Source organism: Solea solea, chromosome 10 (genome assembly GCF_958295425.1).
Source record: "Solea solea chromosome 10, fSolSol10.1, whole genome shotgun sequence".
Classification (NCBI taxonomy): Eukaryota; Metazoa; Chordata; class Actinopteri; order Pleuronectiformes; family Soleidae; genus Solea; species Solea solea.
The window spans coordinates 16,470,676-16,496,666 of record NC_081143.1 but is presented as its reverse complement, the minus strand read 5'-3'; the positions used below and the strand labels follow the sequence as shown (position 1 = coordinate 16,496,666).

At 41.0% G+C, this 25,991-nt stretch overlaps 1 protein-coding gene across 1 annotated transcript; it reads left to right on the top strand.

The window, feature by feature from the left end:
- The first annotated feature begins 1,364 nt into the window (after positions 1-1,364).
- On the top strand, positions 1,365-25,410 carry LOC131467436 (sphingosine kinase 1-like). Its single transcript, XM_058641347.1, has 5 exons — positions 1,365-1,894; positions 12,731-12,880; positions 19,737-19,831; positions 20,270-20,385; positions 24,298-25,410. Exons 1-5 carry the CDS (start codon positions 1,465-1,467, stop codon positions 25,184-25,186), a joined length of 1,680 nt encoding a protein of 559 aa, XP_058497330.1. The 5' UTR covers positions 1,365-1,464; the 3' UTR covers positions 25,187-25,410.
- Positions 25,411-25,991: the final 581 nt, after the last annotated feature.

Genomic DNA, 25,991 nt, shown 5'->3' with positions numbered 1-25,991 from the left:
TAATTGGGGGACAAACTGTCGAAAACAACAGTCGCAATTAAACAATATTTGGCTTAATTGCAAATGGAAGTGGAAACTGTTGAAATTGACATCTAAATCAAAGAAACATCTACATAATAAAACAATAAGACTGGAACATAACATCAGACTTATTTATACACTTATTTTTTTAAATCTGGAGAGCAATATGTCACAAGAACAATCTAAAATGAGAGAATGGACCAAACCACTGCTACAATACTATTTAAAATTATTCATTTGATTTGTTTTCACAATGTCCCTCCCAGGACTTTTGTCCTTGGATGACAGTGATGTAGATGGCAGGTGAGTTCTTGACCTGTAGTATCACCTTAGTACCAGAAGGCGGCAGCACCCTGCCATTTTTAGACTTCTATTGAAACAAGTTCAATGCAGGCCCAATGAAATTGCATCAAGCTAAAGAGACACCTACAGACACATTTAGTGAATTTAGGCGCTTTGGTAAATAAATAAATACATTTTTAATTTGGTGAAATTGTTCTCAGGCAAATATGAGCTTACAGAGAAACACTGTGGTCTGGTATGAGTCATGGTTTGAAAAATGTACTACTTGAAAATTTAAATTTTAATATAGTATAAAACAAACAAATAAATAAACAACCAGTCATTTAGTCCTGAATAAAGTGTGTTTTACAGTGTCAAGCTGGTTCTTTATCACCTCTATATTGACCTGCTGTGCTCTACGCCACGTGTTTCTTGGGTACAGCAGCATTTATACCAACTTTCTGGTCAAGTGTAGCTCATTGACACTTTTTGGGAAATTAAATTGGGTAAAATCTATCATGACACGATTATTTTTAACCAAAAATAATTATTTGTGATAATAGTAAAGTTTCTGCTTTAAACCTTTGGAATGATATTTAAAAAAACTTGACATAAACTCAATTTGATCTGAGATAAATATTTGTGTTTTAGATTTATAAAACAGAAAGGAAACAGAACAAGAGGGTAACAGAACAACCAGCACCAAGCAACCGAACACAGGTAAACACAATAAGGGAATACAGGACAGGAAGTCAATTTGAACACGGTACACACAATTAGAAAAGCTACAAAATAAAACAGAAAATGACCATGACAAGGAAATCAGAGAAGCAAAAACAAATAGCGAAATAAAACCATGGTTTAAGAAAACATAAAGAGCAAACAATACAAAAAAAATCGCGTGGGATATAATTAATCACAAAATAAATAATTTACCCTCATCTTACCCAGAACAACTCAACCAAATCAATTGGGAAGCTTTACATGTGTCTCTTATTCTGAAGTGTATCCGGTTGAGGTGTTAGTGACTCCGTCAGTCTTGACTGCGGGTCCGGCAGCAGTCGCAGTGAGCTTCTCTTCACTGTGCTCGAGCCCTCCTGTGGGGCAGTTATGTTATCGTGAGGCAGCGTCCCGGTCTCCTCAACCCGGCGTCCGCTTAGGATGGACGAGAGGAGAGCTGAACCGGACCGTCGCATCGGCGGCAGCGGCAGTCCGGTCACACTGTTCGGGGAATTCACGATCATTGGGAACCGAAAAGTCAGGTGTTCCGTGAGCTTGACCGAGAGGGACCTGCTGATCCAGAGGTTCGCGTCGGCACCTGTCGGGCGGAACAAGGTGGTGCTGAGTCTGAAGGACTGTATTGGCTGCCGGGCTTATCGGACGGATGACTCCTCAGACACGGCGGCGTACTTCTCAGCCTACTTTTACCCGCTGAAACGGCGCTGGATGAGCTCCGGAGTGTCGCGGCAGAGAGTGGAGCACTGCTTTCGGCTCTCCGCGCTCCAGGACCCGGGAGCTAACCTGGAGGAGGCGGAGAAGTGGGCTCGTGCTGTTCGAGAGCGCAGTGGCAGGCAACGGTATCCAAGAGACGGTGAGAGTTTCTGAGTTAACCACGAGAGGGAAAGTTTGGTCTGTGTTTTACACATGTGGATTATGACAGCTCACAGAGAGGAGAATATACTAACTACTCACAACTCCTTACGACGATAAAAACTGTTTATCAGGGCCATTTTGGTGCCCATGGCAAGACTAGGTTTTTTTTACCCAAACCACCTTTTCACCCTGAAAGCATCACCACATGGTTTACTTTAAAAACCACCCGTGAAACATGAGTTAGTAAGGAAATATTCAGTGCGATATTATCGACACAACATCGGTATCGCAGATATTGGCTTTAAAATGTATTATCGGATATCGGCAAACACACAAGGATCCGCTGATGGAACTATTGACAACAACTTCAGGCTAAATAGGCTGCTACCTCCGTGCCTTCTCCGTTTATACTACAGAAAAGACAAAATGACCTATGCAGTTGGGTACAGGGAAAAACGTTTGTATATTGGTATCAGTTATTGGCCCAAGCACTCCCGATATATTAGATATAGGCAAAAAGTCCAATATCGTGCATCCGTATCGTGTTCTGTGTGTCTTTAGTGGATCGTTGCCATTTGCTAAGTGTTTTGCTGCCAAAGCTTAAACGCAAACCAAACAAGACAACACAACAACAATTCCCATAATCCAGCACTGCTCCATGACCTCATCAAAGCACGTCTTTTGTGGCTTTGGACCACAGGTCATCTAAGTACACATACAGGCCATTTAGATATTAACTAAGGAAAACAAATCAACAATAAAAACCCAGAATACTGAATGATGGGATACTACAACCTAAAGATGTGGCGTACATGGTGGTTACATTGCCTATTTATTTGGATGCATATTGTGTTTTAATGGCACACACATTGTGTTAGTGTATAGCTATTTAACTAGCAAACAAATACTTTTGCAGTTAATTTAATCAGCACAAGCTAATTGAACAGGGATCATTCGGTCCTCCTGGGGGTCTGGGCTGTCGGTTACTGCCTGAAGCAATCTACCAGTCTTTTGAAACATCACAACTTGTTGACTTTACGACCCACTTGTAAATTAATTTGGCAAACTGATAAACTCCATTGCAGCTAATGATCATTTTCATTATCTGTTAATCTGCTGATCATATAACTCCATAGATTAATCAAATGTATATTTGGTCTATGACAGTGAGAAATTCACAATGTGATTAAATTCCCTTATACAAGTGAGACCGAACCAGGACTGGGTCAATTAGCAGCAGCACGCGTGCAGTCAGATCAGATGTGCTCATATGCAAGTCAGATAATCTGAGTATAAAAGTAGGTATAGCACTGATAAGACAAGTCATAGCTGAAATGTACTAAATTACACTGTAATGTGTAATCCTGCCAATTATTTGTGTGTGTTTTTTAACTAATTCAGTTCTTTTTAAGTTTCTTTTAAAGTTGACCTTCAGTTAACAATGCATTTTGTATGCTTAAGGCAGAGTTTAATGACAAATGCGACACATTACATTACATTACATGTCATTTAGCAGACGCTTTTATCCAAAGCCCCATGTTGAAACCTGATTAAAACTGGGACAGTTTCATACAAACATACATACACACCTGTATATACAGATAGCATACTGTACACAAAGGACCCTTTAGATTTACCTTAGGACGTGTGTGGTACTGAGAGTCACATTTCAGTAACCACAGTAGTATTTTAACAAAAAAAAAGAAACATGAGAGTTCATGTAATACCAAGAGGTATAATCGCTCTGCTGCTTTGTCAAGGGAAATTTGTAAAGAAGATACACCGTCTCATTATTTGGCATCTTCACCAAGCTGTCATGGCTGAAGGAGAAGGAAACAAAAAAAGCTTTGCTGCAGACAGGCCTGGTATCACTGGCACACTGTGACCCAGATTGCATTTTCTCTTTTTGCTTAATTTTTTTTTTACGATTGAATATATGCAGTAACATTATAAGTAGAAAAGATCACCAATAACCTCAGACAGTATAATTCACTTTAAAACAGCTTGGGTCTTAAAGTCTCTTAAAGACAGGTTTGCACAAGGTTTAAACAGGTTTTCTACATGAATCAATCACGGATGTCTCCTGGGGCTTCACCTGCCCTGGAGTCTAAAAGTAAAGCACTTCTGTCTTAACCCAGTTAACCCAGACTGAAAATCATGTCCTTTCTTTGGAAACACCTGCTGTTCCTGTTTCTACAGCCATTTTTACACACACAGACATTGCAAGCAGGATACTGCATTCCCTGTGTGTGTATGTCTGTATTTATATAGCACTTTTCTAATCTTGATGACCACTCAAAGCTGCTTTACACTACAGTGTTGCCATATACCCATTCACACCCATTCACTCACACTTTCCTACAGCACATCTATGTGCAGCGCATTCGCTCTCACTCATCTTTCCTATCCATTCAGGAACAACGTGGGGTTAAGTGTCTTGTCCAAGGACACATCGTCATGTAGACTAGCGGTGCCGGGAATCTAACCTGCAACCTTTGAGTTGAAAGACAACTCGCTGTACCACTGAGCTACCGTCACACACTGTGTGTTCCTAGTGCAGCTCTTAACAGAAGATGTGAGGCAACACGAGGTTACTCTGTATTTTTGCACTTTAAATGAGTGATCCTTGTGTGTCATGATGCCCCCGAGTCAAACTCCCCATAAATTGTGTCCCTGCTCTGACAGTAAACATTGACATTTGAGAGGCATGGCCTTCTATTTCCTAAATAGTATTGATCCATTGTTTTCAATAAATGGTTTCACTTCAGCTGTGGACGGCATTATCACGTGTCAGGCGATGGCACCAGGCAGAGAGATTAATAGCGCTGATTGAATCAATCGCTCCGGGTCGTCATTGGGTTTGAGCTCTTGGCTGCCTCTGTCCAGTGACAGTGAGTTACAGCACATCCTCAGCTAATGGGAATCCGTTAATTCAGGTTGCCTTGAATCTGATTAGTCATAAAACACCTTGCAGATTAGTACGTATCCTGCATGTGATACCACATTTTCTTTTTCATTCAGTTGCTTGTGGGTCAAATAAAGATACATGAGCTTAGTGGCTATTGAAGGTGAGCAGAGCAGTGTCTAACATTGAGTTGCTAACATTGCTAAAGTTAAGAGGTGATGTCCAACGTGGGTGCACTTTGTCCAACAAACTTACCCAATATTGAGCTGTGTGGTGTTTAAGTGAAAAGCAGTAACGTGATTTGAGTGGCTAGTGTCGGTGCTGGTATATTTGCATTACGTGTTTTGGCACTGGGCTGAGTTACCTTTGTGTTTGGGTGCGTGATCAAGCTTTTAACCTTCTCAGTTTAGGTTTGTTTTCTTATCCCTCATGATGTACATTCTGCTCTTAGTTTCCTCTACATCTGTGAGATCTTGCTAATGTAACATACCTGAATACAGCTGTTAGTAAAAGTGTGGTGATCGTGAGTCAGAGAAGAAGCACCTTTCTGTCTCACAGGGACCAATGTTGCTACTTTTGGCAGCAAAATCAAAGCCTCTCTTAGGGCGGCGTTTTAAGAGTTTCCCACTCTGGGAGCCGTTTTCAAAACACAATTTAATTATACCTGTTTCTTAGCCTGTTAGTGCTATTATTAATGGCTTTTTAATTGGCTTTGGATAGGATGGGATGGGATGGGATTGATCCTGGGACAATGGTTTATATGCTCTGTTACACACAATTTCTGACGTATAAGCAGAAAGGAGAAGTGCATATGTGATCATGTGTTTTTTTGATTGAAAAGAAGAAATTTGCATGCATCACTACTGAACACCTTTTCTATTTTCTTATGGATAATGGAACCAGGTTTAAAGTTCAAATATCATTGGAACCATGTTGTAAATACAATAACAATTGAACTGACATGTGGGCAGTAACTGATAGTCGTGAATTGTCTGGTTAGTGATGCAGCTGATTCATCATGAATCACACGTATTTCACAATATTAACAGACCAGTGTGAGGAAACATCCTGAGTCTGCTGCAATAGAAACCACCCATTTCATTCATAATACATTGTTCACCTAGCTGCTGTAGAAGAAGAAATTAGTTTTTTGTTCTAGGTTATAACGAGAATATCAGCACAGTGTTTTTCTTTGAAATAGCAGAGAGATTTTGTGTGTTTGGTCAGACAGTCGTGTGACCGTAGCAGCAGCAGTTACTCCCCTGAGGTCTCCACCTCCTCCAACTCCTCCTCCTCCTCCTCCTCCTCACTGGACATAGACTGCGATCGAGCTTGACGTCCTGTCGAGACCTCAGGCTCAGCCTCTCTGGAGCTTTCTTTGGTTGTGGGGGTTTACAGCTTTTGTGACTATGACAGCTTTCCGCACAGTCTAACTATTACTGATGCAAATATAAAGGATGGAGGATGCAGGAGAAAATTGAGAGAACATTCCCATCTCTAAACAGAGAATGCCTGCTGCACCGAAGCACGAAAGACAAGTGCACACCCAGATAGTTTTCTCCAAAGACTCGTCTCGAGTCACTCTATGATACGCTGACAACATCGACAACAACAACAACCACTAATTGACCCTTCAGACTGCAGAACAGCTGGCTCAGTGAAAGTCAGTCTTTGCCTGGTAGAAGAACATGTGGTTGTGGGGGTTTTTTTATGGTAGGAAGTCCATTTCCTTCATACACGGGTACTTATTGCATTTCTTCTTTCTGTAACAGTTTTAATCTTATTGTTAATCACTCATTGCTTATGTTTTACATGACAATGACCTGCCATTAAGAAGTTAAGCTCCAGTTCCTCTTAAAAGAAAGTCTTTATAAACATTTCATTTGTGATAATGCCAATAGCTCACTAAAATAGTACACTTTTAGAAAGTGTGTGGCTCTTTTCTTTCCGTGCAGCAGACTAACCTCCACTCCCTAATCTGACCCTGTGGCCTAACATACTCATTTGGGACACATCGTTCCACAGACGGTGGTTAGATCCTGTCTCAGCACAGCTATGAAGATCTATAGAGACAGCTTCAAGACAGGCAGTGCACGATGATTTTAATAAAATCCCGGAGAATCCCTGCCTTCTTAATATAGATCTACAGCAGGCTAACCACCAGCACCACCTCCTCCACCTCCTCCTTCCACACCCTTTGTGGTTCTGGTGCAGAGAAAAAACTGCTTCCGTGTTTGAGCGGCTTCCAGGCTTTGATTTACAAACAACATTACAACAAAGAGTTATTATTATTATTATTATTGTTGTCGCTGCACCATGAATGTTACTGCAGTTTGGTGCTTGTAGATGAGGTCTGGGGCTCCTTCATGGTACATTTTTTGTGATCAGACGATCATTCTCATGTAATAATTCATGTCGCTCCCAAATTGATTGACGTACACATTTACATGATCACTACAATCAATAAAGCTGAGCCTCTTGTATGTTTGAATGCTGTCTTAATTTGCTGACTTTTGTAACATGAATAATAGACTTTAAACCACTTATTGCATATTAGGTTAGGTTAAACTTTACTATCCTCAATGTGGAAACTTTGGCTCCACCTGGAAACATGTTGTTACAATTACAAAGAGTTATTTTAGGCAATTAAATTTAGTTCAGCAATTTCATAATTTGACATGTTTGCCTTAGTCCCTGAGAATGTGTACATGTTTAGTCAGACTACAGCCACGGCCAAACACAAGAAAATATGTCTTTCATGCAGTTTAGTGTACAGTGAAATTTAGTTTGGTTTGTATTTGAACTTTATGGGGTTCCAAATAAAGCATGGTACTTTGAATAATGTGACATCTGAGCTTAAGATTGTCCACAAGTGAACCTCTAATCATGACGGATACACCACTCCCAAACTGTATCACTAGATTGCTGTCATGAGGTTACAGCTGGTATGTAGTTAACTACAAAATAAACTCCTGAAGCTTAGAAAAGGGGTGAAACATCCCGCTGCTACTAAATATCACTAAATATAAAAAGCTTGAAGAGATTTTTTTTTCTTCCAGGATTTCAACACAGCTGGTCTGTTGCGTGAGTTATAAGATGATGTGAAAACAATCCAGAAAATGTATAATAGTTTAAAGACCTCTATTGATCAATTATCCCATAATAATCTTTCAGCATAGTGTCAAGTGATCTGAGAGAGAACAACACCTCTGCACCGCCTCTGGGCTCTGTTTACAGCCACATAATCCCATGTTGTTGTTTTTTTACAAGGTTTTGACAAATCACAGAGCAGTTCAGAGAGGATGCTCTTATTGGCTGCTCCAAAACCCCTCTGGTCTGTTTTGGTGCTGCATACGTCCATAAAAACGTCCTATTATATGTTGCAAAGGATGCTTTAAATCTAGCCAGTTAGCATCAGCAACACTGGTTCGTCACAGCCAGTGGAAAGAATAACTGCTATCAGTTTACTTTCTCAATGTTTGTTGACCAGAAACCACAATTTACACAAAGGAATCCTGCATGAGCAGAGCTGCAAGTGTCCGACTGCTGTAAAAATGCATCAACAGAGTTTCAGAGATGAAGAAATTGCCACAGGTCGTGTGTCTTTGTATGAAACAAGGGTGCCTGTCCTTGTCCTCCGATGAGAGGAACTCAGGACAGATAATGATCTCAAAACATTCATATTTTAAGAACCTGCAGATTAAACGCAACACTTTTTTTTCAGCAAACCTTCCTATTGCAGCTTTAACTCGTCCTCAATATCCTTCACATACATTAATCTGTAATCACATACCGACCACTGTATAGCAGAGAGTAGCTGTCTTTTGCCCTCAGCTGGCCTCTGACAGAGCTTTGCAGACTATGATTGGACATAATATCTGTCATATCAGAGGGAGAGTATAAGTGCCAGGCCAAATAAATGTTAATCCATTAATCCCTTTAACATGGAAACTGGATTCCCTCCTAATGGGGTGTTTGTCGAGGCTTAGAGTCCACATCACCGCTAGGCAAGAGGCAGAAATGTAAGAGCAGAGGGAGATACGTATGTGGTCATGGATGGGGAGTCTTCTGGTCCTCCGTTGCTGATCTTAAAATGCAGCTAAGTGTGGTGAAAGATGTAGTTTCTAGATCATCATGACGACGTTATTCTTCAGTTGCATGTGGTTAGTGCTCCGTCATGTTGTGTGTCTGATGTTGATATGAAGGAAGTTGATTAAGATATAAACATGAGTTATGCAGAGGTCCTCACAATGACTCAGTTTGAGTCTAGATGTGCAAGATAGAAAGGAATTTTACCTTTGTACAAGCTCCATTAAAAAGTGTTCCATGTCTTTGTGGAAGCTGTAAATTCACAGTTTTTCCTTTCTCTCTGTGTGTAGTGAAAATAGAAGCTGACATCATGCAGAGTTGTCGTGTACAAAGCAGAGAAAGTTGTCTCCTATATGCACTCAGATAGCTATTATAAGCTGGAACATGTGTTTTTCCTGGCTCCTGGGTTTTTCCCCCCTTTCATTTAGATTGTCATTTCCTATGGCACGTAGCTCAGCGGTGATTATTCCATTAAGATCTGTGCGACAGTTGAGATGAGACGTCCCGTAGCCTCAGATTAAGTGAACATACTCTTGAAATGTGGGGCAGTGCTTTGTTGTATTTTTTTCTGTCTTGTGAGATGATGATTCAGTGACTGTTTCCACTTTATCGCTTTATCTGAGACCGTCATTTACTTTTCCCCACAACTGTTGTGTCTGGGAGTTAATTTTTCCTGCCTCAGCTCTGTCAGCAGTTGATATGTTTGGTGCAGTTGACAAAATGATCCCAGAACTCCTCCCAAAAAATCTAAACTAAATTTAGTGTCTTTGACCGTACATGTTCATCAGCACCGATGTATATCATCACTCCAAAGTAGGGCTACACCCATTCCTATACAAACAAACCAGACACATGATCCGCTCTTATAACTACTACAGTCATCATAATAACCAACAAACGTCGTTTCTGTTGATCTTAGTATCTCGTATTAGATGCATGTCAGACTTTGGCCCTGTGCCATGCGTCTGAAGCTAATGATAGAGCAGGAAACCCAGAGTGTGGAGAGACAGAGACGAGTAGAAAGATAGTGCCCTCTGGAATGTTTGGAGAAGGGGAGGGTGGCACACAGGAAGTGGCGTGGAGTTGGATTTAGCCAACAAGGGCTGTTATGTGGGTGTTTGGGACTCTTAGATGGCAAGGTCGCCCCTTCACTGCCAACTGTCATGCAAGCTGATGAATGAGGTCACTTCACTGGCGTTTTGTTTAGTCATTATGGCTTTGAGGTTGATAAACTTGTCTACGAGGAAGTGCGAACTGGTTATTTTGCATTTAAAAAGTGTACATACTACATCAGTACATCCTTACCACTGCTGTATTTTAATGTACACGGCTTCCTTACAGCAAGGACACCATATTTACACTTACACACTCTTCTTAGTGATAACATTTAAACTTTTCTTGGCTTTAGTTTGGATTCATTTAGCAGGAATGCAGTCAAACCAGTTGCTTAATTGTTTAATAACCTGTTGCTAATGTCAAAGATAAGTTCTGAAGAGTCTGAAACTTGATTTCAGACTTTCAGACCGGTATTGAGCATTGGTCCCTACACCGAAAACATGATAACAAAGCTAGTATGCAAATAACCAACCTCAATAGGTATTACACAGAGAAAGAAATGAATGTATCGGTTCATCAACAATCTATACCACTTATCCTTTAAAATGATTGAAGTTACATGTGAAAGAACTAGAAGTGTGGAACACTAATGATTTTTACCACAGTTCAAACTCCGGCAACAGACGTGAGCAGTTTGTAAGGTGCGTTAATGTGTGTGAACACTTTCCTGACCCGTTTGACAGCATTCCTACAATGTCCATTAAAACAAAACTCGTCAGTCATGTGCTGAAGTACTCATCCCTCCATGCTTCAGTTCGTTCCCACCCAGTTACTCATTTATTTGCGGTCAGACTTGTTTGGATGTCAATTAGATGACAAATATTTTGCCAGGTTTTTGCCTACATGAAGGGTAAACATGTTTGTTTAAGCACTAGATTGTACCTTTCTACAGCAGAAGCAACTTCACGTACATACAGTATACATGAATGTTTGTTTTTTTTCTCAGTGGAAACAGTAAGGAAAAGAGTAGATAAGTAGATCCACTACACACTGGACATTTAAGATTTTGACGTTTTATATAATATATCTGCAACTTTATCATTTCATTAGGTAACCTCTTTCGACACCAAACTAAAGTTTGAACTTCGCCGCCTCTACAGCAACAAAGTCTGAAAAGAAAATCAGCAGTTTGTCTTTGTTTCCTTTCCTTTATGTAGCTCCAAATGAAGGATTTCAAGAAAACAAGCAATAAAAAAAAACAACACATTTGAACTTTTACCAATGGAGGCGGCAGTGGATCAACAACTTCTGTGGGCTTTGATGCTAAATTGCTTGTTTTCTTTATGGACTTTGTTGTGGTGAGTGAAGTCAGACTTCAGTTTTCTGTTCAAAAAGGTTGTCTAACAATGTCAGATAAAGCAGCAAACATATTTAGGCAGGTGTAGACTCCATTATTGGTTTTTTTTCCCCCTAGCAGCCATGTTTTCAGTAAGATTAAGCCTCTACTGTATGTCTCAGCCTGGTTCACTGCAAAAAAACACCTAAAAACTGAACTATTCCTTTAACATGAGCCCAGTTTTACTTCCATCAGAACTACTGTGTGTTTCTACTTAGTGTATCTTATCTTATGTCAGATGTGGATTAATAATTGAATACATTTCTACACCACAGTCTTTTGCTGACATTAACTCTGCTCAGATGTTGTGAGACTTGCAGCAGAAAAGCAGCAGCGTTCTCTCTTCTTTGGTGTTTTTTAAAGATCTGTTGTCCGTGTTTGTGAGATCTGGGTAACTCTGCGCAGCCCTCTGAATTCTGCTCCTGCTGTGCTCCACCATCTTTAGAAGCATCTTTTGATCGTTTTTGTTATTGTAGTGGCATATGTGATGTAATAAGATTACTTGTGCGACATGTAACTGAATACATAAAAGTAAACTATAAGTATATGAACAGTAGGAGTGGGAATCACCGGAGACACCACGGTGCGATATTATCACGATAATTCTGTAATACGGAGAATGTCAAAAACTACAATCTAGACTGTGTCTGATTTTCAATGCAGTGCATATTTTCTCATCCTAATTCTCCTTTTCACCACCAACAATCCTTGTGCATCTCTATTCTCTGTTACAGGAAATCCTGTTTGTCTCCATATGTCCGTGTACACATTCTCCCATGTACCTGTCCTGATCTCCTGTTTCTCTGTAGAATGATTAATGATGCCATGTATACAAATGCACTTAAAGTGTCTTTCTATGTCTTTGTCTGCAGACCTCTGATTTTGTCAGTGCAGATAAAAAGAGAAATAAACCCTTGTGGTTTTATAAATGTACTTTATAAAATACAATACATCATTAACACGTAAGATGTAAGAAACCATATCGCCAATCGCTCTCAAAATACATGGGTCATTTAAAGTGCTTGAGTTTTGTGCAAGAAAGGAGTTGATATTTAGGTAAATGTGTCCCTTGTTTGTTACGATGCCACAAAATTGTAGTAGGCCGTATTGGGATTTTGATTCAATTTCAATTAAATGTTCAGCCCTACTACAAATCAATAAAAGTGGACACCATGGGTAAAGCAGCAACTCTTACAAGTCGTCCTCCCATCATAAACCGTGTCAGCCGAATTCGGTCTTTGAATTTGAGGGAATTGGTTCTCCCAGAAACGAGTCCATATTGAAACACTTTGAGTTGCAGTATATGACCTAGTCTAAGATTTTGCATAGTAATTGCATTTTGGCGAGTTGTAGATGTCCGTGGTCTTACCGTCTTCTCTCCTGTGTAGGTGTGTCAGTGAGCGAGTTGCCTCGTCCGTGCCGAATGATGTTGCTGGTGAATCCACAGAGTGGAAAAGGACAAGCGCTCACTTTGTACAACAACCATATTCAACGGCTGCTCAACGAAGCCGGCATCCAGCACACTCTGGTGATCACTGGTGAGCTGAAGAATACACTTTATTGCACACATCAGTCAACAATTCCAGTCAAGCAACACTCCTTCCCAGTTTCACAGTGAACGATCTCAGCAAAGACAACACTGACTAGAACAGTTCCATCTCCCCTCATGTCCCACAGACAGTCCCTCTATCACGTTGTAAAACCTGTTTGTGTTCTCCTGCCTGCTGTCACCATCATGATGCCCATCAACTGCCTCTGATCCGTGTGCATACAGATCTGTTATGTAATAAATACACACGGTCTGACACACATATGGATGAAGACATGCAAACACACATTCACACAATATATATCCCCACTTTCCAGGATTTGCACTGATTTAATCTTGTGATGTCTTCATACTCTGTATCACTGTAATCTACATACACTTGTTCAGCACACTCACTCCTGCCAATGCTGTATGACAACCCACTCATCACATACAACGTAAATGCTCCCAGCCTCACCATATCAGTTATTCTGTGTGAAGTTTTTCTTCTTTGCTCATCTTCATTTTTGAGTGTAACCCCCCTGTCTGGCTTTGTTCATAAATCAGTGTCAGAAAACAGACGGGGAAAAGAGGGCAGAGAGGCAGAGTAAATCACAGCGAGGCAGCAAATAAACACATGTGAGAAATTGTGTCACTTGCACATGCTGGAAAAAAAAAAAAAACTGAAAAAGTCTCATTCTGTCATTTGTCATTTCTGAGATGTTGTTGCTGTAGAGTGAGCCCTCAGAGGGATTAGACATATAGACTCATTCATTAAATCACACCAGCATCAGAGAGTGAGAAAAAAAATATCTTTCAGTTCCAGTTGAAATTGATAAACTATATGTTAGCCGAGCATGGCCTTTCTTCAAACTTTCTTCAAACAAAACTATTATATAAACTCAGGAAACTCAGGAAAACTCACCGAAGCAGAACAAAGTTATTTGAACGTGACACTTTGTAAAGTTCAGGCTCTGCAAAATAAAGATTTTACATTGTGTCATCATTTCGCTACATGAAGCGGTCTCTCACTTCTGCTGTCCATCACTTCAGGTGTTTGCAGGATCAACAACAAAATATGGCCCTACACAAATTTGGAAGGCTCTCCATGTAGTGTTAGATGTGGTGCACAAAATATATCGTGAAATGAGCACTTGACGAATATGGCACTCAGAGCAGAGAAATGTCTCTTTCTTTACTTAGAAAACTAGGCTGCCCTGTAGCATTTTTTAAGTGTCATGTGATTGGGTTATGTCTCTCCTATAAAGGGAAAGCTTCAGTTCTCCTGTGATACAAATCTATGAAAAGCTGGCTGGCTTTTTTGTACTTCAAAAACAATTCACTTCAGGGTTTTGATCAACTGTGCTTCTACACAGGGTTTGTGAAATGTGCTGTGCTTTTCCTCCATCCATCACTCTGGAAGACAAAAGTACTGTATCATAATTTCTAGATTGTGCTTGTTTAATCTGGTTGGTACCATTCCACTATGTTTCTAATGTTCACGTAGTCTAAATACCCTTTTTAAGGTAAACTATTATCTTGATTTTAGGACTTTTCTTCACACTGAGACAGCAAAACATAGTGCAGACTTAAAGGACTCTGAGGAACTAATATTTAAGTTCGGTTGACAGCAGTGTCACAACAGATGACATAATCCATAAGACTTTCTCTGAATTTCTAATGATGTGTGTTTCTGTTACTGCACTTTACACTTGAGAAATATGATACATATTCCAGTAGGATACGTAAAAATGCGATCTATTGGGAATAAAAATAACAGTTATAAGCATATTTCCTTTGTTATGTTTCCTTTATGTAGTCAGGGGGAGTGAAAGGACTGAGAGAGAGTCAAATGACTGAAAACCTGCTGCCAACCAGTGGTCGGAGGTTTAAATACAACACAGAAAACCACTGTCAAGAATATTTCCATATTGATACAGCACTTCACAGAATCGATTCAGTGTCACACAATTAAATATTATGATCTATATTTTGTTAGGCTCTTACTCTCAAATTTCAAGTGAGCTGCCTGAAGGTAAAACTACTACCATTGTCCTATGAATTTCACATCGTAAGATCTAAGATAGAGAGAGCAGAATGTGAGCATGCACACATTTGTTTGTTTACCTGTTGCTGACGACCGTGTTTACAGTTCTCATGCCACATACACACACAGTGACACTGATATGACTTTTTTGGGGAACTGCTTTGGCTACATGGTTGATTTAGAACAAAACAGTGTCACATGTCACCCTAACCTAAACTATCTCAGCTACGTACATGCCATACCCCAACCCTCGCCCTAACTCTAACCCAGGACAGTGTTCCCCAGGACTAGGGTTAGGAAACACTGTCCTACATGTTTTAAATGGTGCCCTGTTCCAACACACCTGAATCGAATGAAGGGCTCGTTATCAGGCTTTTGTAGAGCTCAATCATCAGTTGACCATTTGAATCAGGTGTGCTGGAGCAGGGCAACATCTAAAACATGTAGGACAGTGTTCCCCCAGCACCAGGGCTTGGGAAACCCTGCTCTAACCCATAAAACCAGGTCTTCCACCTTCAAAAGGCTCTTTAGGGACAAGCTGAAATGTCCTCACAACTTGAAAATGTCCTCACAATAATGGGTAGAAACCAAAGTGTGTCCTCACAGAGGTCATCACCTGCTGTTATGTTGGTAGACGACGTGTGCTGCAGCTCTTGGGTTTGACAGCAGGGTGGAGATACATGGACAGAGCTCCTCGTTACCCAACAAGCACTTAACCTGTCATGACGCAGCCCGGTGTTTCTTCACCACAGTGGTCAACTTGTTGCACATGAGGATAACATGTCTTTAGCTATGGTCTCTACTGTATCACTCCAGAGGTAACTTCTGTTTATATAAATGCAACTGACTTGATTTGACTTAACTACTAATGATGTTGTTCCATGTAAAAGTATCAAGTGTCAAGTATGTATGCAGGTATGTTACGTGAACATTTGGGTTTTTTTTGACAATATTTGTTAAAAAGTAGTTATTGTAAACCGATCACCAATCTGCAGCTTTTCTACTTCCTGTGTCTGTGTGTGTTACAGCAGCATGAATGGCCTAAAGTAGGAAGAGAACAATATATGTTAAGACGGCAGCAAGATGATGCGTGTCTTGTGCTATTGGATAGATGAGACCAGCTGATTAACAGCTGATCCCTCCATTGAGTCCCTTGGGAAGTGACAGCAACATTTGAGTGTGCATGCAGGCATGAGAGGAGATAAAGACAAAACAAAATAACAAAGACTTCCTGACTGAGCTTATGCTAAAGAGCTTCATTTATTTTGTGTGAGGAAATGTTAGTCACTCTGGCATCAGGACAATTTGAAAACGCCATAATCCAGGAGCTGTGACCACAGGTCAATAATGCAGCAATGACTCAGTCAGAGAGACAAAACCGTTCCTCTCCTCTCTGTTTTGCCATCATCAGTCTAAGAGATGAGAGTTCCACACTAAAACTGCTCTTAGCTTGGCCACTACATTGCAGCGTCCCTGCTTTGTTGTTGCTGTATGGAGTGATTCAATCCTTTTCAGTGTCCAACCTCTGCATAGATAAGGAAACATTGATGTGACTGGGCTGAAAAGGAGGGCATGATTCCTTAATTCTGCAGAGTTTAGGGAGAGAAAGGTAAGAGGAGAGGCTGAGAAATCAGATCCTTCTCCAGAGGTGTGTGTGTGTGTGTGTAGTTGTTACCTCTTAAGGACATTTTCTGGTGTAAACACTGACCTTGTCAGGATCAGTATAGTCAGACATTAACTGGTTATGGTTAAGGTTAGGGATAATACTTGTGTTAGGCTGAATGAATGGAATCAAAAGTTAATGAGAGTCCTTAAAAGGATAACCGTGTGTGTGTGTGTGTGTGTGTGTGTGTGTGTGTGTGTGTGTGTGTGTGTGTGTGTGTGTTCCTTTTAGTTAAGATGTGAACACAATGGAAGCATGAAAGGACAGTACAGAGAAGTAATGCGGTTTAAACACAAAAGAGGACAATTTATTCTCAGGTTCCTGCACCACACAGGTTTATACAGTCTGGGAAGGTTCAAAATGTATTTGTAGGCTTAAAAAAAGTTTATTTAAATTATATTATAAACAATTGTGAAATAATGTATGTCCTATACAAATCTTTTTGTACGTAGCTGAGCAGGATTACATCTTTTTTTGTTTAACACTGCTTACATTAACTATTAGTGTGTGAACAGTCCAACACATATGACTAACAAAAGGTTCCTTTCTTTATCTTACACTCCTTCAACATTGAATATTTTTTATATGATTTCTGTGTGTTTGTCACACACCATCTTGCCTTATGTGATTCTCCCACTAATAGAAACTACCAAATAATATCTAATAGAATCTGAATGTTGTTAAAAGTAAAAGAAAATGAAGGCAATTTCACCTTCAGACACTAAAGACACACACACCAGACTGATGCATCCTTACATCAGTGACCGATATATTCACTGGATGTCATGTGGCTGAATATAATAAAATATGACATGTGAGTGGCAGTGAGTGAGTTTAGATTGACCTTTTAAGATTTAAAGCACTATAAAGACAGTACAGAGAGCTGAATCAGTGACTTTCTCAACTTATAATAGACAATTACACACATTGTTACAAAACCCAAGCATTAGACAGAAAATCAGATGAGATGTTGAAGTTTTTAGGCTATCCTCCAAAACATAAAACTTTATAATTTGATTCAGCTAATTTATTATTATTATTAGTAGTAAAATTAGATTCTGTTCCGTCTCTGCCAACATCTCCCAACAGACAGTCACAGATCTTAGTTTTACGTGCAAAGCTAGAGAAATTTTTCATTCTCCAGTTATCATGTTTTCTTTTATTTAATTTGAAGGAACATTTAGAAAGACAGCTTTAGCTAAACCTAGTTAAATATTATATTGAATGGGGTTTAATAACTGGTAGATTTAATATTATTTGTTTAGTTATGTTTATGTTATGCTTAGTTAGATATGAAATGTTTGTGTCACCGGCTGATCTGCTGTTAACTTACTAAAGACTCCAGGTTATGGTATACATTTATTTTAATTCATTTGCTGAAATTTACTAATTAAAGACCAGTTTTTGGACCAATATTATATCTGTCCATAAAAACTCCAATAAATAAAGGTTATGCTAAACACATTATGAGAAAATGTTATTTAAGACTAAATCCAGTTCTAATTCTGTGCCTTATGTTATTCTATTACATTTTAATGTGTGCCGTTTTCTGAAAAAGATTCAGTTTTGTTGTCCCACATCATCAGATTATACACCCAGGTTCATTTGATAAAGTGCTTCTGGGTAATTTAGTTGTTGTCATCTAACTGGCAGTGTGGCAGATGCTTTATTTAAGACCGTGTATCAGCTTTCCCTCCCACGGGTGTACTTTAATACTTTTAAGGAAGGAAAGAAGGAACGAAAAAAAGAGAAATCTTATAATTGTGTGGAATATACAGCATTCATGCACTTGGTCTAAGAACTTGTCTTCTGAACTTTTAGGCATACTGTCCCTACAGTGTTTCCAGCTGCCATCTGTGTACTCACGGTGTTAAGTTTCCAGTGTGTTCTCTCCGAATGTTCACCGGATACATGACACAAACCAATAACGTGATTGTGTAACTTCATTACTACTTTAAGCACACACAAACCTGTTTGTTCATCACCTGGATCATATGTAGGTGCTGACATATGATCTCACCTGCGTTGTGACGATCGCAGCATGTGACTGTTGTCTGCCAAAATATCACTAGCTTTTTTTTTTTCTCCCCTTACTTAAAAGTCATGTTTGTGCCTCTTGTTTCGTGCAACATTAACATTATTTCCCATTTGCAGCAGTAATTTACGTACAGGCCTGGAGGAAAACCTGAGTGCAACATCCAAACAAACCATTTTAAAAGTTTAAATAAAAACAAGCACAAGATGCCCGTTTGTTTAAGGGAATCCGACCTCTTAAGTCTACCCTACATAAGAAGATAATTGGCCAGATTTTGGTCCCAATCTGGTCCTTCCAATTTGAGGCTGATTTGAACAGATTATCTGGCCAAGTTATCCTGTAGTGCGAGGGATTAACGGGCATGATTTTAACGTCATTGGACACATCAGAGTCCAATGACGTCTGCAATAATCAATGAGAGTTGACCGGGAAACAGATGTTGCATGCTTTCGTTCAGAACCGTAACTTGTACAAGCCAAGCATACACAACAGCTATTAACTGACGATGCCGACAGTCCACCTCCATGTCTGTTTATATTCTGAAATCACATTAAATCATGCAAGTTCCTCCCTGATTAAACGCCAAGTGTGTGGTCCTGCGTCTTGACTGGATCGTCTAGTCTTTGCTTTCTCGTTGTGTCTGTGTTCTCCCATGTTTTTTAAAATCAAGTCAGATTTGACAATCCTCTAGTGTGGGGCAGACTTTATACTGGAAGCTTTTTTGCCAGACCAATCAGCTCCAAGGATCCTCCTAAACACACACACACACACACACACACACACACACACACACACACACACAATTCAATCATGCACACCTGCAGCCCATCACACAATCACATTAGAAATAAACAGGCACAAGGAAATGACCTGTGTTTGATATACAGTAGATGGTCAAATTTTAATTCAGTGCCTCATTCTGCTCTGCCCTGAGGGCATGAGAGCACACACGCACTGCATTAAAGCTGACCATGACCTTTGACCCTACTGAGGAGGGGGGAAGCTGACAGGACAAGTCCTCTCTCCAGTCCTCAGACAGTAAAGACGCAGCTGCATGAACACACACACACACACACACACACACACTTACTACTGTCTATGTTTGTGTGTTTGTTTGTCAGAGCGGCAGAACCACGCCCGAGAGCTGCTGAGAGAGGCTGACCTGTCACAATGGGACGCACTAGTCATCATGTCAGGAGACGGACTTCTGTACGAGGTAAAGAGACCAAGTGATGACTTCTGTTGTCAGTGGAAACCCAAATGTCTGCTTCCTGCTCAAGATGAACCTCATCAGCTGTGAAAGCTTGTTATGTTGCGACTTCAGACACGTCACATGTCATGTAAAGCGTCTTCTGTTGAAATCACTGATTTGTTTCTTAACTGTTGAATCCATAAACTAAACTGCACTGAACTGTATGTAACAGCATAAGTGTATATGTATTTTGGATATTGAGACTTCTTATTTACTTCATACCATGGTTGTATGAGGTATTGACATACCCCCCCCCCCCCCCCCCCCCCCCCCCCCTGCATTGGGAACTAGGTTGAGAAATGGCTTTGGGACACGGAGTCAATTTCTCATGTCACTTGTAGAAAACTATAGTTTCTATCAGTTCCTCAAATTGAAGCTGTTTTGATTTTCTGTGTCTATCAGGTGATAAATGGTCTGCTGGAGAGACCGGACTGGGAGGAGGCTGTTCAGATCCCGCTGGGAATCCTTCCTGGTGGTTCAGGCAATGCCTTGGCTGCATCCGTACATCACTACTCTGGGTGAGCAACATGCAGAATCATAAGTGGTACTGATTCCGTTCGTTTATACGTCATTTTATAAAAGCTGTTTTATTTGTGGGTCAGTGACAATCTATTGCTACCCAATTGTGACCAGAGCGAATTTGTGAGACTACAACATGTCTGACTACTTCTTCTAAAACATTTTGAGGACCCAACTAATGATGTCGAGCGCCACAGGGACCAGTGTAATCAGTTCGATATCAGAGATTGACGTATCTTTGCACAAACATACCACATGTGTATACAGTAGCTGTAGATTTAGTAGAAGCTTTGCAGACAAAAACATGCTGTGTGTGTGTGTGTGTGTGTGTGTGTAATGGCCATAATCCCCATGAGTCTGATTTAATTCAGCAGAGGCTGTAGCTTTGATGTGCACAGCATCTCAACTGTCTTATTATAGGTTTTTATTTATGTTGTTGTATAAACTCCCTTGAAAAGCTACAGATGGAACAACTGAGGTGCTGTATGATTAAAAACAACTCGGAAACAGCATCTCTGAGCATCACTATAGTGTTGTTCCTGTATCTGGGCCACAGACACACTCAGTCCCGCTTCCTGATGCCTTTCAGTGTAAAATGCACTCATCTCATAAATCAATTATTAATGGTTTGCTCATTTGAGTGACCGTTAGCAGCTCATCTAATCAGAACAAAGAAGAGAAAGGAGAATTGTGAAGGTCCTTAGTCCCCTAGGTCAGTCATCTTCAGGAGTTAGCTGTAGGCTTGTTTGAGTTAAGGCAACAGCTACATTGCGTTAGTAAAGTGAAAGGCCTGAAAACAGGTTTGAGTACAACTGAAAACACAAAAAAGCACCCACGTAAAGTTTCAGAATTCTGCTACTCGCCCATACACACAAACTGATAAGATTGCTTGACACAGCATAAGAATAATGTTGCATTGTTTCTGTTCATGAAGACCAAAAACAGACAGAATATCAACAACAACAATCAGCAAAGGTTACGCACTGCAGCTTTAAAAGGTGTAGAGGTGGCTGTTAATGTGCCCAGGGCTTTCTGGCACTTTAAGCCGCCCCAAATGTTTGTGGGTCACATTGAGCTTTATCCTGCTCTCTGTCGGTTTCGCTCTGTTAAAGCAGTTATTCTGTATCTCAGTGTGTGTTTATTTATAGTTTATTCATACTGTAGATGAGTCTCCTTTTATTCTCTGTGGGACTCCAGATTAAATCAAGGCCATATTAGATAAATGTTTCTTTCTGTCTTCACTAGTCCCATTCGTTTACTGTACCCTGTCAACTGCACCTGTCAATCAGCCTCTCAACAAACAATGGCCTTCCAGCCAGAGCAGCAGCAACAATGACAGGAAGAGACCAGACTCTGTATTGTTTACTCTCATCACATCTCACACTCCCGGGGTGTCCAGAAAATATTTCTCTCTCTCGCTCTGCATTTGTGTGTGTGTGTGTGTGTGTGTGTGTGTGGTGGGGGGGGGGGGGGGGGCTGCTCTGCACTGGTCCTGTCCAGAGTGTATGTGTTATTATTCCCAAATGAATAAAGGGTTCACACTATGGGGTGGATCAAACTAGAATGGATGTGGTATTATGCAACGTAGAGAACACGTTTGCTGAGTGAAGGCTTTAATGTGTTTCTGTTCAAAAACACAAAAAGCACAACATCAAACATCACCTGTGAGGTTTGTGAAGGGACAAGAAGTGTCTCCCTCCCCTGGTGATTTACAGGTACTCAGATAGAAATAAATGAAAAGGTTTTAGCTAATCCTATGAGCTCAACATCCTTCGCTCATAGTAGAAGTTCCAGTAAGTCACCAAAATACTTCAGTGTACGAATAATTGCTTCGTTAAAAAAGAAATACACAACCGTTCTCTGCAGTTTTTTGAAGCGTGTTTAGACGAGATGCTGACAGACAGCACTGACTTCACCATGTGCACTGTAGCGTAGAAGCCTCTCAAAAACAACTGTAAACTTGGGTGCCAGACAGGAGGACAATCAAAAGTCAGACCTGTCCATTTTCTTTTAGAAATTCAAATATTCAAAATGTGAACGTGACAGCAACACATGAAAGTAAAACCAAGGCAGTTCATTCTCGCTTACATTCAAACAATAACTGAATTGGACCAACCAGCAAACATTTCTCACTCATCATATCAAACTCAATGAACCAAAACATGCTTAGCTTGAGGTTAGAAGTCAGGAGAAGGCAGGAGAGTTACAGAAAAATAGACTTATCTGCTACTGGTGTGTCATCCAACCGAGAGCTCATCACTGAATCCAAGCAGGTTTCCTGCTCCAGGGAACAGCTTATTCCTCCCAGAACTGTCTTTCATTTTACTTTTATAACTTGTTTCTGTGCTCACTTCTCACAGCATTCATTCCACCTTCAAAGCTCCATTTGTTTGTTTTCCCTCCTCTCACTGCTCTTATGTGCAACTGATTTATCATTCCCTCCCTTCACTTCCTGCTGTGGTCGGCCATTTTCCCTTATTTCCTTCTCTCTTTGTCACCATGACGGGAAAACAGTTCTTAAAGGTTCACTGATCAACAGGATTGGAAAACACTGTCAAATAACTGCATTTCAAACCTTAAGACTCGCAATTGTACAAACTCACTGTACAACTGTGTATTTCTAAACTGTTAAAGAAGCATAAACTGGAAAGACGATGAACCTCAACATCATTTGAATGTTCAGTAACTGAGTGAATATACTTGATTACTTTCTGTTAATGATGGTACAGACAAACTTATTTCTTGACCTTTTTACCACACGGTGATTAAAAAGGGGAAAGTGAACAGTGGTAATGTAGAGGAGATTGTCTGGTTGGATCTGGACTGGTGAATAAATTCAATATATCTGCGGCCACTGAAGCTCCACTGACACGCTCACTCATCACTGTGATTGGAAGTGGGCGGTAACAGCAGGTGTGTGTGTGTGTGTGTGTGTGTGTGTGTGATCATGACCTTTCACCCCTCTCTCCATCCTCCCAGATGGGGTTGTCTTTGTTGTCTGACCTGCCTGTCATCATGTCTGAAGGAGCATAAGCTGATTCCACCGCCCAGTTCTGTCCCTGATCCTCCCCACGTTTATTGAACCCAGTCTTTGACTCGCTCTTGTCCCTCACCCCACGAGGCTCTGCCCTCCTCCTCCTCCTCCTCTTCCTCCAACTCCTCTCTCCCCCCCTGTGTTCATAAAAACAACACAATAAGGTCACACTTATCCTGGTATTTCTACAACACACATGAGAAATGACCTGCTTTGTAACCCAAAAATATTCCTGTTTTTCATTCATTCATCGTCTACCACTTCATACTCCACATGCTGGTATTCCTGTTTTTAATTTGATCTAAATCTTTTTTTTTTTTGCTCGGTCATTGAAGTATGGCTGACGTGATGTGGCAAATTGTTTATGAAGGAAAAATGCAATTTCAAGCTTCTCCAAATACTGTATTATACTGTAATCGGGGACGGGGGATATACTGTATCTAACTATACAATTTAATCAGTCATTTTATTAAAAAACGAGCTGAGGTCATGTGCTGTGACGCAGCAGTGCTTATGGTCCTTTTCAACACGTTGATGTTGATGCCTGTTGCTCATTAAATGTAGTCATGTCACAATAGTGGAGACCATAGAAATCAGTATTTATATTCAAGGTAATATAAATGGATTCAGAGTGTTGGAAACATTCTGGCTAATGCAAGTACATGTTACATACTATATCTTTAGTTAGAGTTGAAACTGCCTTCTGTGTGAAAAGTGCTTCAGTAAATAAAACCCTGCCTTAAAGCCGATGACAGAGAGAACTGCAGATACAAAAAGCATGTTTTCATATAAAGCAGCATAAGATTAACTCTTTGATGTCAGTCCAGCTCGACCTGTCATGACCAACTCCTTCCTCCTCCTCCTTCTCTTTCTCCAGAGCGTCCCCAGTGTACAGTGAGGAGCTCCTGGTCAGCTGTGGTTTCCTGCTCTGTAAAGGACTGGTGTCTCATATGGACCTGGTCTCCGTCCATCTGTCCTCCAGCCCTCGGCTCTTCTCCTTCCTGTCCTTGGCCTGGGGCTTCGTAGCAGACGTGGACATCGAGAGCGAAAAGTACCGCCACGCAGGCGCTGCCAGGTTCACTGTGGGGACACTGGTGAGACTGGCCTCTCTCCGCATATACAAGGGCAAGCTGGCGTATCTGCCTGCCGCCGTGGACTGCAACGGTGAGGAAGGCTTGAGAAAAAACACGACGCTGCATTGCAACAATCAGGCTTCTTCCCTGAGTCCAGCCTCACTGCTGTGCCACCGGGGAGGAGACACTCCCTGTGAGAACACCCTTCACAACTACTGCCACTCCAACAACTCCCTAAAAGTACGCAAGGCAGAGAACACTCCGTCCAGAAGTGCCATCAAATCTCTCCCCGGCCCGACTGACTCTGTGCTGCTGCCCCTGGACCAACCGCTGCCCAGCAGCTGGGTGGTGGTCCAGGAAGAAGACTTTGTCCTCATGCTGGCCATGCACCAGTCCCACCTGGCAGAGGACCTGCTGGCAGCACCCGAGGCCACCGTGGGCGACGGCATCATCCATCTTTTCTACGTCAGAGCGGGAATATCACGCGGTGCTCTGCTGAGGCTCTTCCTCGCTATGGAGAAAGGTGCACATCTGGCAACCAACTGTCAACATCTGGTGTACGCCAAGGTGCAGGCGCTGAGGCTGGAACCGCATTCACCCAAAGGCATAATCACAGTGGATGGAGAGGTGGTGGAGTACGGGCCGGTGCAGGCAGAGGTTCACAGAGGTCTGTCGAGGTTAATCACTGGATGAACTTACAGGAACAAACACGGTCAGCTTTCATCTCTGCCGTCGATGCATTTCAAATCAGAAATGTAACGAGGTGCAAGTGCAAAGCAATGGATGCTACGTTAAAAGGGAGAGTTCCTGTTGTCAAGGTGGGGGCGTTAAGGTACTGTGTTACATGCAGTGGAACCAAAACACTATTCCTGCATTGTTTTAATGTGAATAAACTGTTTGCTATATTTGAAATATTATCAGTTTTCCATGCAGTCAGACTGCACTTTTCTTCCCCGACACACATTAGTGTAGAAACTGTTATGATGCGGCACATCAGTCTGACAGCGTGGTACAGTAAACCATTGAAAGGGTTTCAAATATAGCATTAAATAACAAAGTAATTGATGGACCTTCCACACATTCACAACATGTTCTGGCATTTTACAAAAACCTCTTTAAACTGACAAAGTGCTGAGCACTGTCCACTCTGTGTAACCAAACCCCCCCCACTTTAAAAACAACACAACAATCCCTTCAACCTCTCAGCGCTACAAAGATAACCCATGTTTTCAGAAGACACTGTCATCGTCTCCTGTGTGTGGAGTCTCAAAGTGTCTGTGAATCCAAATATACAAGTAGACAAATATAACAGTGAGATAAAAGCTTATCACAACAGCTTTTTTGTCTCTTTTCAATTTAACAAGACACCAAAGAGACCAAAGATCATATAAACCATAGAGAGTGAGGACATGTTGGCTGCTCCTCACTTCTGTAAAGGGCTTTTTGGACGTGGTTTTAGGGTTAGGCGTTTAGTTGTGATGGGGGCTCGGGATTGTAT

What these genes read in the sequence shown, in the direction of transcription:
- LOC131467436 (XM_058641347.1), top strand. Translation starts at nt 1,465, where the DNA reads ATGGACGAGAGGAGAGCTGAACCGGACCGTCGCATCGGCGGCAGCGGC. An exon ending in GCACACTCTGGTGATCACTG is followed by an intron (nt 12,881 to 19,736) that starts GTGAGCTGAAGA and finishes TTTGTTTGTCAG; the next exon opens with AGCGGCAGAACCACGCCCGA. An exon ending in GAGACGGACTTCTGTACGAG is followed by an intron (nt 19,832 to 20,269) that starts GTAAAGAGACCA and finishes TGTGTCTATCAG; the next exon opens with GTGATAAATGGTCTGCTGGA.